This window comes from Erpetoichthys calabaricus, chromosome 2 (assembly GCF_900747795.2).
Source record: "Erpetoichthys calabaricus chromosome 2, fErpCal1.3, whole genome shotgun sequence".
Classification (NCBI taxonomy): domain Eukaryota; kingdom Metazoa; phylum Chordata; class Cladistia; order Polypteriformes; family Polypteridae; genus Erpetoichthys; species Erpetoichthys calabaricus.
Genome location: NC_041395.2, coordinates 242,374,077 through 242,394,076, shown reverse-complemented (window position 1 = coordinate 242,394,076; position 20,000 = coordinate 242,374,077). Strand labels below are relative to the sequence as shown.

The 20,000-nt window shown below is 36.5% G+C and overlaps 1 protein-coding gene across 11 annotated transcripts in view; it reads left to right on the top strand.

Annotated features, from left to right (window-relative positions):
* Positions 1–20,000, top strand: part of ebf3a (EBF transcription factor 3a) — a 112,492-nt gene that overhangs the window by 59,113 nt on the left and 33,379 nt on the right. For 7 of the 11 annotated variants that reach the window (XM_051922988.1, XM_051922989.1, XM_028795314.2 and 4 more), the window contains 2 exons: positions 13,595–13,676; positions 17,635–17,779. In XM_051922988.1, the coding sequence (XP_051778948.1) occupies positions 13,595–13,676; positions 17,635–17,779 (227 nt within the window). The remainder of the gene's footprint in view (positions 1–13,594; positions 13,677–17,634; positions 17,780–20,000) is intronic. The other 4 variants (XM_028795311.2, XM_028795312.2, XM_028795316.2 and 1 more) reach the window with 1 other exon arrangement.

Here is a 20,000-nt window from a genome sequence, read left to right as displayed (position 1 = left end):
GCTTATTCAGAGGCAGATTAATGCAAGAAGCTGAAGGGGGACATAAATCCACAGGCAGTGACTTGTACCATCATGTAAGTGTAATCATTATCAAACTGAATCAGGTCTCAGGGTATCAGCTTAACACAGAGAAAATTTGCTTGATGTGGGAGTATTAAAGTCATACTATAATATATCCATACACTGTGACTAAATTTTATAGTTCATGAAGCATATTAGTATTGCACTATATTCTCGTACATTCAAAAGGTGATTTCCATTTAGATGTACATTTTTCATGAAGATAAATATGACATGAATCATAATTTCCCTGAAGTAAATATTACAAATAATAAAATACTCAGGCAAGCAAGTTGAGGAATGACAGTAATGTTTTCCATTTGTATGGTAAGTGCTGAACCTTGTGGCCTATCAAGTAACAAATTGAATGTTTAATCTTCCTCCATGCAGATTGAGGATGGCAAAGTAACAGCCCATCTTGCAACAAATTGAGAGTTCTCTGGTGACTCATGGAGTATCAGATATTTTGTCTAGAGGGGCCAATAGAAAGTGTCAGAGGAGCTTTGTCGAAATAGATCACAAGCAAGAAGTTGTAAAATTGCAATTTACGACAAAAAGGCAAACACTTTGAGATAACTGGCAAATCTTACACATGCTAAATACCCAGCAAATATTTAGATAGGCCCTTTCAAGGCAATTTGCCTATTGTTAAGCGAAGTTGGTTAGAGACTGCTCAGCTCCCAGAGCTGTCAAAAAGCCAGAACATCCACCAGCCGTCTTTCTCACCTTGTGCATTTGTGTTTATTATCATAGAAACCTATTTAAGTATGAATATTGAAATTGCACGAAGAACTGGAATTTGATCAAAACTGGCTAAGGTTCTCAACAATTATTTTTTTTTACTGATGCAGTACTTGCCTTTATGACATTTTCTTTCTTTTTGTGTGAAAAAATGCACCAGCTAGAGAATAAATAAAAAAGAAAAAAGATGTCGGGGTTGCATATCATGTGTAACATCTTAATCGTCTTGCTTCTCTTTTCTCTAAAACATGTTTTTTTAATTACATTATTACTAATAGTTTAAGCGAAAGGGTGCATTTTAAACTGCCCTCCAGGTAAATAATAACTTGTACCTTTTGTCATGTCATTCGAAGCTCACATCTGATGTTGTAGCTCTCAAGCACATGTACTGTGAGGGCTTGCTCGTTTTGCCAAAGGTTCTGTTGTATATTAATTTTAAGTTGCAGTCTCTGCACTAGAAGATGACACGACTAGCATTTTGATTAAGGATTTTATACATGAAGAAATTTTCATTATCTTAGTTCCTCGAGATCTCTTAGGATTGGTTGGAATCCTGACCTGCAGCTGTGTCTCTGAGTGTCAGGATAAATGCTCGTGTGTTAAAGTGCGACCTATGCTGTTTCCTCTGTTACATGAGCAATTAATGGGGCCTCATACTCCTGGGAAAGACAGGATCCTTCATACCAATAATAAAGCAATATGCATAACCAGAATTTGCTCATTTTTCTTACAAGCCCCTGGATAGATTTAAAAGTGCTTCCTCTGCGATTAGGGATGATAATTGGTTTAGAATAATCAGTAATGGCATCCAAAGATATACAAACACAAATTCGCTGAAAGAGCAACAACTTTTTACTTAGCCGTTATACTGCTTTAAAAGCAGTGAGAATTCACTGAAGCACTTATACACACATACAGTATGTTATATTTGTGAACACTATGTGCCCTTTAATATTGTATGGCTTTGGATATCTAAATGGACACACACACACACACATATATATATATATATATATATATATAAATAAAATACACACACATGTTGAATACTGAATAAATTTGTATTTCTAATGTTTGCCAATATCATCTGACATTTGTAATTTTTTTATATTGCACAAATATTACTATCTTAATAGACAAAAATCGATATGTGTTTGTGTGTGCATAGTAGTAACTGAAATATTTAAACTAACACTGGTTCTTTGTTTTTCTTTGCTAATATACACCAATATGAAGTTTATGAAAACAAGCCCTCTAGTGGAGCAAAAGAGAACTGCTTAAATGTTTATGTAATTAATGATAAAAGTGCAAAACGTACATGCTTTATACACACATTAAATATGTATGTATGTTGTTTTTCTGAAACACTCATGTATACAGCATCATGTGTCTCATGTGTCTAAAAGTGCTTTTATATAATGTGTATATATATATATATATATATATATAATGATTTGTTCAATTTAAGTTTTTGCAGTTCCATGAATATATGTGTGTGGAAATAAAAAAAAAATTGAATTGCTTAATCCACTTCAGGGTCATAGGGTGCCAATATTTATATATGTGAATATATTTTATATATCTAGAGGGGCTATATATATATAATATACACTTATCTATGTATGTATGTAGATAGATAGATAGATAGATAGATAGATAGATAGATAGATAGATAGATAGATAGATAGATAGATAGATAGATAGATATTTGTCTCAAGGGGAAATATACCTTTGACAAAAGCTCAAGAAATATAGAAATATTATGACAAGCAACATGAACCCCCGTCAGATGCACACAGTAATTAAAAAAAAAACAATTTTGTGAATTGACAATATATACAGTATGTGTGAATACAAACAGTCATTGATTATCTTTTGTGTACAGGTATCTGTTTTTTCAATTTTCATAAATATATATGATATCTATCTATCTATCTATCTATCTATCTATCTATCTATGTATAGAGGCACACCTGATGAAACATTGCATATAGCAGAAACATCAAGTCTTTATTCCCTTTCAGTATTTAAATAACCTTTAACCTTTCTCTTCTATGTATATAGAACACACAACCTCACACAAACATATACATATAGTGCACATTAAATATGCACACAAACATATTGAATTTGTTTGCTAAACAGTGCATATTAAATAGAAAATTAATGTGTGTAGATGGATAGCATACAGTACATATAAATCGTTTAAACATACATACATAATTTTACATTGTTGTGTTACTTCTAGCTTTTTAAATTCATATTGAACTATGCGGATTGCTTTAAAACAAAAGCTTTTTTTTTTTAACAAAGATTGAATAAAGGATTAAAGAACCTGGTGTCCTTGTATACCTACGTCAGGGAAAAACAGACAGCAATGCTGCCTTTTAATGTGTCAGGCTCTTGACAAAAAATCGAGTTGACAACTCGGTGTTCTCTCCACGGAGGAAGAAGATGTTTTTTAAGGATGCTAACATGACTAGTCTGTGTGGATTCTTATTATTTGTAGATCGCCCTCTTTGAAACTTGTGTTCTAGCAAGACAAGCCAAACTACTGGTGTCAGTTACTCTCACAACAACTATCAGTTGTGTGGCTCCTTTGGAAACACTTTTCTTTTTACATTTTCTCTGCTGTCACTTTCTCCGCATACTTTATGCAATCTAGATATTCATGCTGTGCTGTTCTGCTTTCACATTCACGCACATTTTTTTGTCTGTTTTCTGAGTGTTGTGTCATTATTTTTTTTTTATTTAGGATTTACCATTGTATTTTTTTTTTTTTGCTGCAGTTTTAATTCATAATTAAAAGCTTCATAAACCTGCTCCATGCGTATGATTTCCTCACTGCCAAATGTTACTCATAAATAATTAACACTCAAATTCCATTTTTTGGAGAATTGTTTTTAAAGACAGCTAATGGCAATGTGCAGTTTTCTTTCTATTTTGTAATCACTCTTGTAAACAGTTTTCGCAGTTGCTCTTGGACATATAAAATGCCTATTTGGACGCTCGTGTGTTATTTTCCCACCAAATCAAAATCCTTGCTGAAAGTTCTGGACAGAGAACCACTTGTGTGATGATGATGTCACAGGCCTGACCTGCTTCTGTCTCACAAAAGCTAAGGTATCAGTAGCTGCGCAAACACAATACCTATTCAATAAGGTTACTTTACTTCTGTAGCCTTTGGAACAATGTTATTATTTGTTTCAGCATTATAAAGCTGGACTTTTGCAGGAAACCTAGCAGATAAAACCTTTATCTGAAAATGCCATAGGCAGCATTTTTTGGTATAATCCTATTCCATTAGTACCACTCTGAAGGTTTTTTCCCTAATGTTTTTACCTTTCTCCTGCATCACAAGCAACACTTACAGTATGGCTAGGGTTACAAGTGCATTAAAAAAAGGATCTGAGTAACTGCCTGATAAAGAACATTTATTTAGACTATGCCAGCATTTGCCAGTCAGCCCGGCACACAGAAACGTAACAACGTCTGGTAATCACAGAAAGTGGCAAAATAGGTACATCATTATATTTGCCTGACCTTTTTTTCTGTAGGACATTTGAGTGAATTTTAACAACTCATTTCATTGTTTTGTCCTAGTAAGTGATATTGTTTTGTTTAGGCTGCAGATCCTGTCATTGTTTCAAATAAACACTACACCAAATTAAACAGCTGTCTGTAACATTAATAATCTTGTACCATAAGTACTTGTTTCCCTTTCAATCAAAGGCAAATCATGGAAAAAAAGAACCTTTCTTTCCTGGAAAAGGTTAAACTGAAGTAGTTATATGCAGCTTATATTAAATGGTGCCCTGCTCTCCACCAGCTCCTCTACCTAAAGACTGCATACATCAGAAGTATATAAGAGCAAATAGCAACAGCGTTAACCTATTTTGTGTTTGCTTATTACAATTCACTCGGTTTACAGTCAACAATATGAAAGGAGATCAGGCTCACATCTTTCCTGTGCTTGGGGTTGCAATGTGTAAGCACACTGTCTATGTGTGTGTGACTCCATGTGTATGATTCATTCCAGAGCAGTTTTAGTCCTCATAAAATATTCATTTTGGTTGTGCAGGGCCCTGTAATTGCCATCTCTCACCCTGAATTATTTATACCTTGCACAGACTGACAAAGCTTTGCCATACGGCCTTAGATGAATCAGAAACAAGGATCTTTGCCGCCAACAGCATTATAGTTTCACAAAATATGGCACCCACGTCATTTCTGGCTGCCTCATCTCTAAATCCAGCTTTTCTTGATTTGACATTTTCTTTACTCTGCCATTGTCTTAGTCAGGCAGAAAGGTTACCTCTTAACTCTAAGTAGTGACCTCTCTTGCTTGCATTATACTCTTCTCTGTGCTTGAAAGAACTAATGTATCTTCATTGTATGTACTTTCTTATGCTTGATAACAGTACGGTACTTGTGCTCACTTTAGAGCTATGTATTATACATTAGAAATAAAATGATGCAAATAGTCCAGAAATAGCCTCCATTGAGCAGATCCATCTGGATCAAGCGTCCTGTCAAAAACACAAAAGTTAGAAGGCATCATATTGCACGGTTGTCTCGCTGCAGTCCAGCTGAGCCACACAGCTTGCCTCTTGGCTGGGTTTGATGAGTGTGAGGTGTTGAGTGGAAGGTATCTACACAGCAGATGTCTTTAGGGGCCATGCATGCATTTCAGATACCCCACTTGTAGCTCTCTCTCTATGCTCCTGTTGATACCATCTCATCACTTCCATGTGTGTAATCCATAACTCTAGCCATGTGTCAACCTGCAGCTGCATAAAATTTTGATTTCCATAAAAAAAACACTGTTTATTGTTTTCATTTTCAGCCACATTGGAAAATAGAAATGCATCTGTTAATGGAGAAGAAAACTGACAAGTACCTTTTTCCTTGGCTGCCATCCAATGTAATGTACAGACAAACTTAATAAACAGCATGGCTCTAACTGTGTTCGGCATTCATGTATTTTCTGAACCCATATTTTCCAGTTGGGGTGTCAGGGACTAACACGGCTCTATCCTGGAAGCACTGGGTGCAGGGACAAAAGGAAATCTGGATAAAACACCACTCCATTACAGGGCACACATAAGCATTGACTCAATCTTTGCCAAAATAGAGTCATCAGTTAACCCAACATGAATAGTATTTGGGTTGTGAGAGGATGCCATAGCACCCAGCGGATACCAGAAGATCATGCAGACTTACCACAGTGAACCAGACGCAGGGTACCTGGAGCTATGAGACCCCACCGCTAAACACTGAACTACCGGACATCCCACATTCCAGCAAAGAAAGTCAAGATCACATGCACCAAGTCATAAACCGTACAATAAAAGAGAGAGACGTTTACATGATGTAAAACAATCCACCGTCTGGACACCCACCCTTCTTGCACGTTTTTGTTGACACCCAGGAATAATGGCGCTAAAGCTGTGCACACATGTGCCCTCCTCATTAGACTGCATTACCTGCATTAAAACTAATAATTGCCACTCAGAGCTCTGCTCACATTAATCATTTATAATGTTTTAATAAGTTTTTAATCAGGATCTGAAAGGCTAGGGAATCTGACTGAGGCAAGATTTTGCATTAGGGTTTTTTTTTTCCTTTTTGTAAGTGTGTGGTGTGTATGTGTGTGGGGGTAAGGCAGGGATTCTGTGTGTAAGGCCTTGCTTGATTTTAAATGTGATTTTTTAAATTAATAATTAAAATCTACATTGCTGACAGTACCTAATTAAACAAAAATCTGAACTTGAAGTGGCTCTGGTGGTGTTGGGGGGGGTTGGTTCAAACCTGAAAATGCAGAAAAAAATGCAATGTTTTCTCAGGCAGATGATTAATCAGAGTTAGAGTGACCATAGGTGATCAGCTTATTCTGACTGGAAGGATAAGGATGGACGTGGTAAATATTCTAATTAAGAGAGAACTAGGAAGCTGAAGAGGAAGAAAGAAGCGAGCAGGAGGGAGTGGGGGAGGTGAGCATGAGAGATTCAAGGGAAAAAAAATGCATTGTGAGGCTGGGCTTTAAAACAATAAGTTTCTATAAGAAGAGGCACTTAATCTCTCCACAACCTGCAAAAATCTCCCCTGGAGCTGGCAACAAGTCGGTAGGGGTGCATTTGATGTGAAGCAAGTGATGCTGGCATTTTTCTTAAATAAGGAGCTTCGTGATCAGAGCTAGCAAATAGAGCAGTGTCCAGAGGGAGAGGGAAAGCTGTTTTAATGAGCCCACAGCGAAAGACAAAATGCGGACTGATTGACAGGGCGAGTGATCTGCTGGGGAAATAATGTCAACGCCGCATTGCCCATTAGAAAGAGAGTAAAAGGTAAAAAGGAAGGATAATAAAGGGGGACGATAGACACTTAAAACACAAAACCTGCTGCTGTAAATAAACTGCTCTACTTTCCTGTTCCTTGTCTGATGTGCACTTGACTCCGATTAAGCAGTTAACCTTATCAAAACTTTAATCAGACTCTGAGCAAGAGACGAAAAGAAATACACCAATCGCAGTGTTTGTTTACATGGAAAAGAAAAAAAAGACACACACACACACACACACGTCTCCTCCTCCTTCTATCCCGTGTGTGAACATGGTGACGCAGTTATTAAATTCATTAGTATCAAGATAAATATAATTATGGCGAGCCTGATGTCATTTCACTGAAGTAGAAGGGGAGGAAAAAAAAAGCAAGGAGGACTTTTTGCACAGTTCTGTGTGCACAGTGCTTCATTCCACTGTCTCTCTCTGCTGAGCCTGTAATGAGAATCATGGGTAATATGAGGGATCATGGGATTTACAAGTAAGTAAGTGAAAATAGGAATGGAAAGAAAAGAAAGGAAGGAAAAAAGAAAGAGAGATGTGACTCCTTAGAGGAAAGGAGAGGGGCCTGGTACCTCTTCAGATTGGGAAGGGTTAATTTTCTAAACCTAATAATGTTCGATAGTGAGGTATTTGTCAGGAGATAAAGAAGTGATAGAATCTGGGAAGTGGGTCCCTTGGTGATTGTAGTACAAATATTGTTAATGCAGTGTGGTTACTACAGCGAAGGGAAAGTAAAATAGCTCCAGTCCACCAGAGACAATATCTGCTACAGTAGAGCAAGAACCCTCAGACAAAGGCCAGTAATTGTTGAACTACAAGTCAAGCCGCGGATATTTTCAAATCCTTACACATTTACATTTACATAAAGGATATTATAAACACCTAGGGAGCGCTGACTGGCAAAGCCTGGTCTTTTGGCATCATGAACTGAGAGATAGACGTAGGTACGCACGATTTTGCCTCTGTAGAGAGGAAGGAAAAAAATAAAGAAGGCATCAAGGAAGTCCTGTATTGTCAGCGCTATCCAGCACCCTTCTCATGTTGGTGTCAAAAGGATGTTGCGAAATATGGGGACCAGATTTATTTATTTTTTTCCCCAGGAGCTTAATGATTAGGTTTTGGGAACAGCTTGTTATGCTTTATCCGAAAAAAAAAAAAAAAATGAATCATACTAATGGAGTGCAGTCTTACCTTCCCTGCCCTCCACTCTCTGAAGCCAACTCCCCCCTCCTTCCCCCATCCTGCTCCATTTCGGACCTAAGAATGGGAACCTAGTATAACAGCTAATGGTAAGAGTGGCAGAAAGGGAGAGGCCCTGACATTAAGACCCCAGCATTTTGGAAATCCAATATCTATTGACCTGTGTACTATCTTAGTGTAGAGATCTGATGTCAGCAGAATGTAGTCTTGTATAGGAACCGCTCATTACAGCTTTTCTGAGGGAAGCACATTGTCTCTAAAGCACCAGAGTCTGATCGGCTAGAATTGCTCAGTAATCAATACTCCCAGCGACTGATGGCCTGGCTTGCACACAGCACAGCTGTGGCCACTGCTTTCAATGACTTCCCAGTAATTAGCAGAGATTGCTAGGAAGCAATGTAGTGACCACTCTCTTATCAATCACCAGCCAGTCTTTGAAAAGCGTTACATTTTCATTTTGGATTTCGACTGCTGTGGTGGTTGTAGCTGTAGTCGCGGTCACAAAAGAGAGAGCTTAATATTGAATGGTCAAACTTTTAGTTTTTATTGTTCTTCCTTTTTTTTTTTTTTTAATTCCACCATGCTTTTAGAAAGACAACAAGGCAAACAGTGCTCAAACATCACATACTAAAGGAGTGCATTCATTTAACCCAACCGGTAAATTTCAATGTCAATGGAATTATCGTTCCAGGCTTTTACTATTACATCAGATTGTAACATAAAATGGAATATTACGCAAAGCCAAGTAAAGGTCTCTTCTCATTATCATTTTAGTGCAAAAACACATTTAGTCTTGCATATTTTATATCCATCTCTTAATACAGCTAACATGCATAAAAAACATTTACTTTATTGTAAGTGATTCACTTACCCATTTCAGATCCTAGGCCTTTAAAGCACTATAAGAACAGAAGACTTACATTCACCAGTATTTTTCTCCTTTTCCTGCAGCTGGACTACGCACGTGCAATGCATTTCCATAAAAAATTCAGGATGCTATTATAAAATTTTACCTACATGTCAGCCATCAGCTGTTCCCATTTTCTGTTTGTTTTACAGAGATGGAGTGAGTGAATTGGAGTCAAAAGTGTACAAATAAGATATGTGATACTGCTTTGATTTAGAGCTAAAAAATTACCAGACTAAAGATAAGAGAGCAGTGGAAACTTCAAATTGCCAAAAGTTCCCTTTTTCTCCTCAATTACTGAACCTGTGAAGCACAGCAGTTTAAACGTCAAGCTAGTTGCATTTCTAAAGAGACAATCTATTTCTTCTTTGACCAGAGGGAAAGAAATCATTATTAGATGATTAGTGGCTTCAGTTAGGTGAAAAACAGCAGTAACAGGCAAGGCAGTGAGGATGAGTTGTATTAATTACCTAACACTTGCTGGCAAGATAATTTTATCAGTGATTTGGCTACTGGTAAGTTGCAGCTTCTGATAAAAGCTGATAAGTCCTTAGTTACATGAAAACATTAGGGAGAGGGGTTGTGTCAAATGAAATGCATCTCATCAGCTTTTCTCTGACAAACCAAATTCATTCCTCTTGTAATTGATAACGGCCTCAGCCAATTATTTCACACATTACAATACACAGAGGTCCCCTTTACAGGTTTTGCGCTGCTGTAATTAGCTATGCTAATATCTCCTTTATTGGCCCTAATATTACTCAACACCTTTTGCCATCCTGAAAACCACTAGAGCCCCATGGCCTGTCAGGATAGCTGATTATTGAGAAGGATAGCTTTAATCAAACATAATTGCAGTTAATTTTTCTCCCCTGCTCTCTGTTGCCAACATCTAATGCCATGGACTCCTTGATATTCCATTAAATTACAATTAAACAGCCTCTTTTGTTTCCGATCGTCCTGAACAACACCACAAAGTTCTGTAGCCATTTAAAAGAAAGCTGTTTGGTCGTAATTGCTTCTCAGCTCACAAAGGACCAATTTACACAATACCCATGTAGAATTTAAACAGCTCATAATGTAATGGATATTACACTGGAGCCTAGGACTACAATTAAAATGATTTTCATCAGATAGCAGAGAAGCTCTGGTTAATCAACTTCATAAAAGTAAATATAAATGAACTAATTCATAGCTTAAACATACAGCAATTGAACTGACTTTAAATTAGGGGAGGGGGTGATTCTGGTAACCTTTGTGGATCTTTGTATAGTTACACTATCATGAAATAGGCTTTAACTGTTGCAAGGGGGGGACTGGGAGCATTTCAGTAGCCTTACAATTGTAGTTTTTCTTTCTGAGGAGCAAATAGTTGTTGAATGATGACTATCAGTTAAAAAGTGAAGCAAGGTATTTAGCCAACCTAAGCTCTTAAAAAGATAAAGAAGCGTAAAATGAAGTGTGGGCCTCTACTCAGGCACGGGGGAGAGCAGAGCGGCATATTAGTCTGAATTTTGGAGTGGAGCGGCTGTTGTTCTTTTGCTTCTTTTATTAAGAGCTGTCTTTTCTGCTTGCAAACGTATTGGACCTTGTTTTTATCAAGAAGAAAGGATGTAAAATTACACTGCAAACAAATAAAACTACTAACTCTTGACATTATAACAAACATTTGTGTGCTTGCCCCCCACCTCTAAAGACCCAGAGAATGACCAGTGCTGTTGCATGTTCCCTACTTATTGAGGGACTGTTTGTTAGAGAGTACCTTCCACTATGCCTGGGAGAAACAAGTAAATAAAGGCCATATTTCAAGCTTGATTTACCCTGATACCTACTGTGAAAGATTACGACTCTTTAGGGAAATAAACACAGGGTCAGGGAATTAGTGTACATAATGGTCATTTTGATAATGGGCCAACTGATGCAACTGAAAACATACTGTACACAATTAAGCATAATGCATTAATGACAAGTTGGGATTTTTTATCACCTCTTGGTGATCAACAAGCAGAGACACACTCAGCTACAATAAAAACAGTTTACTGGCATGTAAGGCAAAATTGATCTTAACGTTTCAGGACATCCTCACCACCTGCATATATCCAGTATGTTTAATATTTGATTGTGTGTGTATGTGTATAATAATAAAAGAAAAGATCAAATAACTAGAATACAGTTGATATGTTGCAGATTCTTTATTTAGGAATTTTCCCCTTCCAGGGTGATTTATTTTATTAGTTGGGAGGCCTTAAATGAGTTGTTTAGAATACAGAGCTCCTCTCATACAGAGTTGCCATGTGGATTATTGAAATACACCACATACATTAAAAATACTATATCAATCGTTTTGTAAAAAGTACAGCAAAAGCTGCTTTTCTGTTGCTTCTTTTAGTTTGTGTCCATGTTTTGCTTTATATATACATTATGTTTAATGAGGACATATTATTAGATAGCATTATAGCAGCCTTAACTTGAAAATTTACAGGTATTATCAATAATAAAGGTGTGTAGCTGAGCAATGCACTACGCTCTGTTCTTCACAGCCATTCCAAGTCTTAAGGCTCTTGTGCTTCCGTATCATTTGCAAATGTGTAAGGGTAAACTGTAAGCCTATTGAAGTACAGCAATAAAAGGCTTTTAAAAATCCAACATATGACACAGTGATTCATTTAGGCCCTTACATGCTAAAGTTGGCAGCTTAAAAGCCGAATCGTTTGTAGATGAACTACCTTCTCCAAGATCTCTCAGACATGACATTTGTTCAGAAGATTAGCCAGGTTGTAATTTGTGGCATAATTGCCCTGTGCGGATGTCCCAGAAGTGAAAACCTAATTGCCTGACAGGACTATAACTTTGCGGCGGTGCTCTCACCTTGTTAGGTCCTTTTTTTTTTGATGCAGTTCAAATGATGCTTGGTCGCAGGTGTGCCTAATTTACCTCACTATTGAACATGTTAGGTTTAATTGCAGAGTAGTTGTTAGGAAAAATAGGTGGGAGGAATATCAAGTGACTTAGTGTACATTCATGGCAGATGGGTGTTAAGAGGCACAGTGAACTATGTGCTTTAGGTAAGCATGGAGGTAACCTTAAGAGGTGATGAACACCACTGTGTTTTTTTTTTTTTGTGTTTTTCATTTTTAACGATACCTTTGTGATTCCATTCAATGTATTGTTATATATTATTCAGCGGTATATTGGTGTTTGTTCCTATATTTTTCACAATACTGCAATGCACGGTGAGTTTATACAATTCAATAAGAACACCATATATGGTAAAATTCATTAATCTTTATCAGTTGCCCAAAAGTAGATGGGCTAGCCTGAAGTCCAATGGCACCTAAGCAGGAGCTGAGAGGGGTTTATTCTAATGGTTAATGATGGAGGGCTCTATAGGTGCCTGGTAGCAGCAATTGTTCTTCCTAAAGAGCTCTAATAGAACACCAAATTACTTCAGTTCAATCCTTATCTAATATATCAATCTTGGAAAAAAAAAATAAAGGACATATTCCCATCTGAATTCCAAACTCCTACACAGAACTGTCTGATGGAGACTATTTAGTGTTGTAGCACAGCACTAGTTAACACAGTGAAGTGTCAGGTTTTTAAACTTTAAGTACTCACGCAAATCAGGGAGGAGGGTTTACTGCTGTTTTTGTGCTTTATGGATCTTTTCTTTCGAGAATTGCTTGTTGCTCCCTTTGCCGTTTACACTCACCGACTTTGTGAGAGGAAAGACTTATGAGAAGTGACATGGAATATGTTCCCAAGTAATTTAGTCAAAAACTATGCACTTGTAAACAATCAATGCTTCGAGTTATGTGATAGCATGTAATCCTTTCTAAGCCATTTGAAATCTCAGCAATAAAAAAAATAATTTTTATTTGATACCAGATGGCACTTTTCAAGATAACTGGATCTGTAGAAATCAGAGAAATCTGAAAATTATAAATGCTGTTTAGGGAAACGCATAAAATAAAACTCGCAGAGTTAAACAGTCTGTTTTTCATTAAGCCTTTAAAAAATTTCTACTTTCAGGATAATGGCACATTTCCCTATAGTAGAGAATCCTCTATAAGTGAACCTCACAATCTATCTATCTATCTATCTATTATATAGTGCCTTTTCTATCTATCTATGTATCTATCTATCATTTCCCAGATTACATCACTATCGTACAATCACATCAATCAAATCTCATACTCTGCTATACAGTACATAATGTCCATATTCATATGTGCAAACCTAAATACTTACATTTATAAGTATTTATATATATTTATATTATATGTATGCACACATGCTCTGTAGAAAGCAGAAATAATTTTGTTCTTGTCTCCTTTTTTTGTAGATTCTTTTTGAAGTTTTTCCTTAAGTGCAATCAGAACTGCTTGAAGAATGCAGGAAATCCAAGAGATATGCGTAGATTCCAGGTAACTTTATGGTACAAAATATATATATATATATATATATATATATATATATATATATATATATATATATATATATATACAGAAGTGCTAATGAACCACAGGTTATGTTACTGCATATTCTTGCAACATAGCATGACACAACTGCTCCTTATTTAACAGAAATAAATAAATATCTGGGATTTGCTACAGGAAAAAATCTGAAAGTAGGACAATGCTGGCTCTATCTAGGTGCAGCTGAACCTTTCAGATTTGTTTAGGCAGGCAAGTTATAGAGTGGGCTGGATTGTCCTCAAGCCAGTGGGGGCCTCTCACGGGAGACAAACTGCAGCTGTTTTACACTTTTTTCACATTCAAACCAATGTGTCCATCTTGCTGGGTGGTTACGGAATTCTGCAAGGGTCCTCAGTAGCTTCTTTCAGTATAGGTATAGGCATTAGAAAGGCAGGCTTTGAATTAGTGGAATTTGATGGCCAGCCCACCTTTTCTTCGGTAGTCATTACAGAGCTATCAGCTATCATTTTATCAATCTTGTAGACAAGCTTTGTCAAAACAAGATATATTTGCATACATATAGTCATGCAGCTTGCTTTTTCCCAGTCTTTTCTTACATAATACACCAAGTTTTGCAATCACAAAATCTTTACTTCTTCAACAAATTGTACCATAATTTGTATCACTTTCCTAAAACAACAGTATGATTTTACAAGCTCTTCAGTAAATTATGAACACTTTGGTTTCCCATGTTTCTGATTATAAGTATAATAGTAATTAACCCAGGGAATTAGACTGTGCTGACAAGAATATATTTGTGGCTAACTGCACAGCCAAATAGAAGCATATGAAAGTTATTTAAGACACACACTGCCAAAAAATATTTTGCTAAAACAAACAACCATCTAATCAGAAATAAATCTATATACAGTTAGTCAGTTAGTTAGTGAATTAGTTAATTAAACAGATAGATAGATAGATAGATAGATAGATAGATAGATAGATAGATAGATAGATAGATAGATAGATAGATAGATAGATAGATAGATAGATAGATAGATAGATAGATAGATAGATAGATAGATAGATAGATAGATAGATAGATAGATAGAAGCTCATTTAAAAAAGAATGCCACATTACTTTCATTTTTCATGCAACTCAGCTGCAAGTGGCATTGCAGATATTGATCCAAAACGGCAGAACAGAAGGTCAAACTCAGAACAAGCAGGGATGTCTCAGTGATGAGTGAAATAAGCATCAGTCACTAGTGATACTCTGGTAGACAATGGAGCCACTAGTCACTGGAAGGAGTTTGACAAGTCTCTTCAACTAGTCCTCTGACCTCCATAAAAGTTGAAATTTATATTTCATTTTTAAAGCCTTTTCTTCTAACACTTTTTTTCTATTTTGTTTTTAGTGACACTTTTAATATGCAGTTTAATAAAATGTACCCATATATTTTTTTTTCTTTACTGCATCTTGTAGATATAGTAATGGCCTCACCAAAAGAATTATGTCATTTTTATCCAGAAAAGGCTGTGCTGAAGAAAAAAAAAGTTATATGAAAACCTCTTAAAAATATCTCTCACTCATGGATTTGATGTCTTCTTAGCTGGGCTATTTTTGCTGTTTTTCCATATAAATAATTAATTTAATTGTATTTCATGTTGTGTAATTAATGTATACTGTATACTGTGTATTTCCTAGTTATCTATCTATCTATCTATCTATCTATCTATCTATCTATCTATCTATCTATCTATCTATCTATCTATCTATCTATCTATCTATCTATCAAGTGCCTAAATACTGTACAGGTACAGCAGTTATTAAGGTTTTTCCAATGGGCTGATGTACTACTTTCGTTAAGTGTGACTTCATAAGGATTACCAACATTGTACACACATTAAGTTGAGAACAGCCTGCTTCTTGAGTTCAGTTCAGGTGACATTCCAAGACCAATGGAAACAAAATGTTGAAGTTTTGTTCTCCGAAAATATCTGTTTCTTCTTTTTCTGATATGTTTCCTTTGATGACTAAGGCTGCTTTTTTGGCAGGAAGAAATTGCAGTTCAAACATGTGAGCTTATTTTAGCACCTTAATTATTTATTATTGCCTTTTTGAGTTGGTTTGCATTTGCTAATTCAACTCTTTAAGGTAGTAAGAGGAAAATCCTAGAACAACGTCAGTAAGATTTTATTTGCATTGAAAAAATAATGTGGCCTGTGATCCAAAAATAAGATGCTTTCTTTATCATACAGCCTGAATTAATAAAGAACACTAAGTGAAAAGAGGGATTTTTGCCACCTTTTCATTATTGTCTAGTAAGCATATGACAGAATGCTGTTTCCAAAATAAATTTCACAGATGCTCTGTCTTAGGTGTTTTGTTGGCAAGGTCGAGCATTTTGCATACTTTTTTTTTCCACTTACTTCCACAAAGCAGCTGGAAGCCAGCGAAGGCCCTATCCATCATTTTCTCTATGGCCGTGCTCTGAACCTGCACACAAGAATGGAACCCTTTCACTCAAAAAAAGAGAAGGAAATTCCATTGACATACCAGGGTCAATCACCATCTAAATGAACTTGAGAGGGGCTTACTTTCTCCTGATTGAAAACACTTTTTTGCTATTTATATTCAGCACCCTCCTTTCAGATGCAAAAAAACTTCATTATCAGACATTAAATGCGATTGTAAAATTGACCAGCAGGATTGTTTACTGAAGAGAAAGCAAAGGAGGCCTGCTAATTTATTAAAGAGTTTGTGCTAATTTTGAAAATCCTTGCAGGCCGTCAGTTGAAGCCTTTCTCTAGTGAGCCTGGCCCTAATTAGATAAGCAGGCTAATCAATATATCAATAGATCAATGTAAACAGCAACTATTAGAACAAGGAGCTGTAAAGGGGGCCTGCTTCAAAGTCTGATAATGGCTCAATGAATATTTTTGAGCGCTGCATTCATTTGCTAACCTAATGGGCCAATTCAGCTCTAATTTCAACAAGCATTAAAAATGGAATTATGTGGCAAACAGCTTTTATAGTGGAGGTTAAACTGAATGTCAGGTATTTTGTGTCAAACACACTACATTGTTCTTTCAATAAGCTCTGTTTGCAACACTTCAGTCTAAACAGTTTTCACTGAAGTAGAAAATGGCACAATTGTACCTCCTTACGCTGTTTGGCAAGTTTAAGTGGTGTTCACATAAAACCTCCAACTGACTGTCATGCTCTTTGGAAAAGGTCATACAGGAGGATAAACATACATTTTAATGTCTCACTCCACAGCCGTCTGTATTTCATCCTTAGCTGTCTTGAGATTTTTTTGGGCCAATCTATGAATAAGAGAGGGTGCTACACAAGAGGAGCTGCCACTTGAGAGGGGAAGTGGTTTGGGGGGGGGATGATGGGTTATAGGGAATAAAGGTTTGTTATTTGCTCAGACTGTAAAAAAGTGCAGATACCATTTCCATGGGCAGTCCCTCATTTTTAATAATGTATCATTCAGTCACATTATCAGCGAGACTTGCACTTTTGCTGCCAAGGTTTGAGCGCAGGAGAATTTTCAAACATCTTCCAGTGCACAGATGACCTCATAGTTAATGTATTATTCTCGCAAGATGTTTCAGCTCGGTTATCGTCTTTAGTCACTGGGTTTCCAGTTTTGTTTCTGTTTTGCCTATAGTGTGAATTCATCCTTGAACCGTATTTTACCAGCTGGAACATACTGTGGCCTATTTTCCCTTTACAGGTTCTGATGGAAGGATGTTCAGATTTGATTTTGTGTGTGCATGTGTGTGTGTATGTCCATGTATGCAGTAGTGTCTGAAAAAGACAGAATGAGATTAAAAGAGAGAGAGAGAGAGAGACTCCCAAATTGAGATTCTTTACTGTACAATACCTGGAGACATTTTCATCTATGTTTACAGAAATTATCTAATGACCGTTGGTTTCTTTTTACTCTTATTGCAGGTTGTTGTATCAACAACAGTCAATGTGGACGGTCATGTGCTGGCCGTCTCAGACAACATGTTTGTACACAACAATTCCAAACATGGGAGAAGGGCTCGTCGCCTTGACCCTTCAGAAGGTACGGCTCCTTCTTATCTGGAAAATGGTAGGCACATTTTACATGTCTTTTTAATTTGCAATGCTTTTTTTCTCACAAAATTTTATTTCCACTCAGTTTTACTTTTTTGCATTCATTCTTCTATTAGCCTTTAACTGTTAACTTTTGCCCTTTTTACTTTCTCCTTTACAAAGACTTTTGTCCTTCAGTTCTTTAATTTTCACTTTTTTTGCTGACTGCTATCATTAATTATTGTTTTCCTTTTTTTCCCCCTTGTTTGGTTTATTCACAAATTATTACACTTATTCTCATTATTTGTGGCCTTGTTATAAACAGTTATTCAGTGTTCACTCAACAAAGTTTATGTATGCTGTGTTCGATTGCATAGTAAAGGCATGATCCAATCTGTAAAGAATTTTCTGTGAGGTCAGTTTCCTGTTACCGGGCCCTGCTGTTGCAGATGAAAGCAGAGTAGATTTTTCTATGAGAAAAACAGCACAAAATGTTTTTCTTCCAACCGATTCCATATGATTGACTGATTGCCTGGTTTGGAAAAGGAAGAGCGTTTGCAGGAGGAGCAGGGCCCTGAAACCCTGGGAAATTTGAAAGCAAGATGCACTAAACACAACCTTGTAACCTTAGTCTCCTCCTGCAGTTTATGCTTTTTGAGTCAAGAGATTGTGGAAAAATGTTGTTGGCTGAGAACTACTTGCGTTACTTTAGATAACATGGCAAAAGAGTTGAGTATATACAGTATGTACGGTGTTTAATACATATTCTGTACTCATGTATGACTTTGTACATGTATATATAAACACACAGACATATTTATATCTAAATGATCAACCTAACACATAAAAATAGGGTATAGTATTATATTGATATTTCTGCCTCAGAGGGTTTCATTCCTAAATAAGACACTACTTCTGTAATGTTTACATGTTCTGTCCCTACCTGCAGAAGTTTTCTTGTCCTCTATTTCCAAACATGATGGTTAATGGGAAGTATAAATGAAGCCCATTGAGACTGAGTGATGTTGTGAATTTACCAGGCATGAGATAGCTGGCCCATCCAGGGCTGACTGCTGCCTGTTCCTAAATGATGTCAAGATAGGCACTGGCTTCCATTGACTCCGTAACAGAAAAAGTAGGTTTAGAAAACAAATAAAGAGAATTAATTTAGGGATTTTTTTGGCTATTCAGATATCGCATATCCTACTATGAATGCACATACTGTAGATAGATAGATAGATAGATAGATAGATAGATAGATAGATAGATAGATAGATAGATAGATAGATAGATAGATAGATAGATAGATAGATAGATAGATAGATAGATAGATAGATAGATAGATAGATAGATAGATAGATAGATTCAACTGAAAATCTCTATTCATTTTATATATGAAAGTAGTACCTAATATATTTTCAACAGGTCAGATAAACAAAGACAATTTATTAGATATCTGTACTCTTGGGGGGTAGGGGGTAGCAAAACTTATTTGTTTTTCTGTATTAATGACTAAGCTACAGGAGTGCAAAAATATAATAATTAAAGGTTGCCCTGAGCATTAGAGTCATTATGCCCTATGACGTATTGTTTATCACTTTCATATGCACTAGAAGGTAGGTGTGTTTTGCCTAGCAACCATCTTTTAATGAGGGGAGCAATTACAGAGGTTGAGCCCTCTCTTCTAGACTTGCCCCTCCCAGGGGAGGGAATGAGACAGAACACAGATTCAGTACTGAGCATACTAGACTCTCGTGTACTGGTACATGTAATAGTACATGTTCAAGGCAAAGGTTCAGGGTTCAAAGCGTCTTAATGAATCTGTCTGATTTGCAGATATATACAACACATGCGCTCACACAGTCAGATTTCCCCCATTAAACGCCAAGACAAACTGTCTTATTTAAACATCTGGTGGCATCTTTATCCCGAAATCATTATATACAATTAAATGTACCTCAAACTGTTAAGACTTAATAGGTGTGGATTATTAAACCTTATGATAGCCTTAGTAATTTTCCCATTCTCCCTTTCAGCAGGCATGCAGTTTGGATTTCAGCTCCAGTCACAGGCTTATGTTTACACATGCAGTGTGATCCTAGCAGAATTCCATGAAGCGCTTTCTTTTTAAAAAAATAATAATCCATATTTTTTTCCTTCACCCTCTCACTGTTAAGAGCCGGAAATACTTCTAATAAAGAAAATACAAGAAGCAATGCCAGTCGCTGTGATGAAAATTAAAATATGTGTGAACCGCC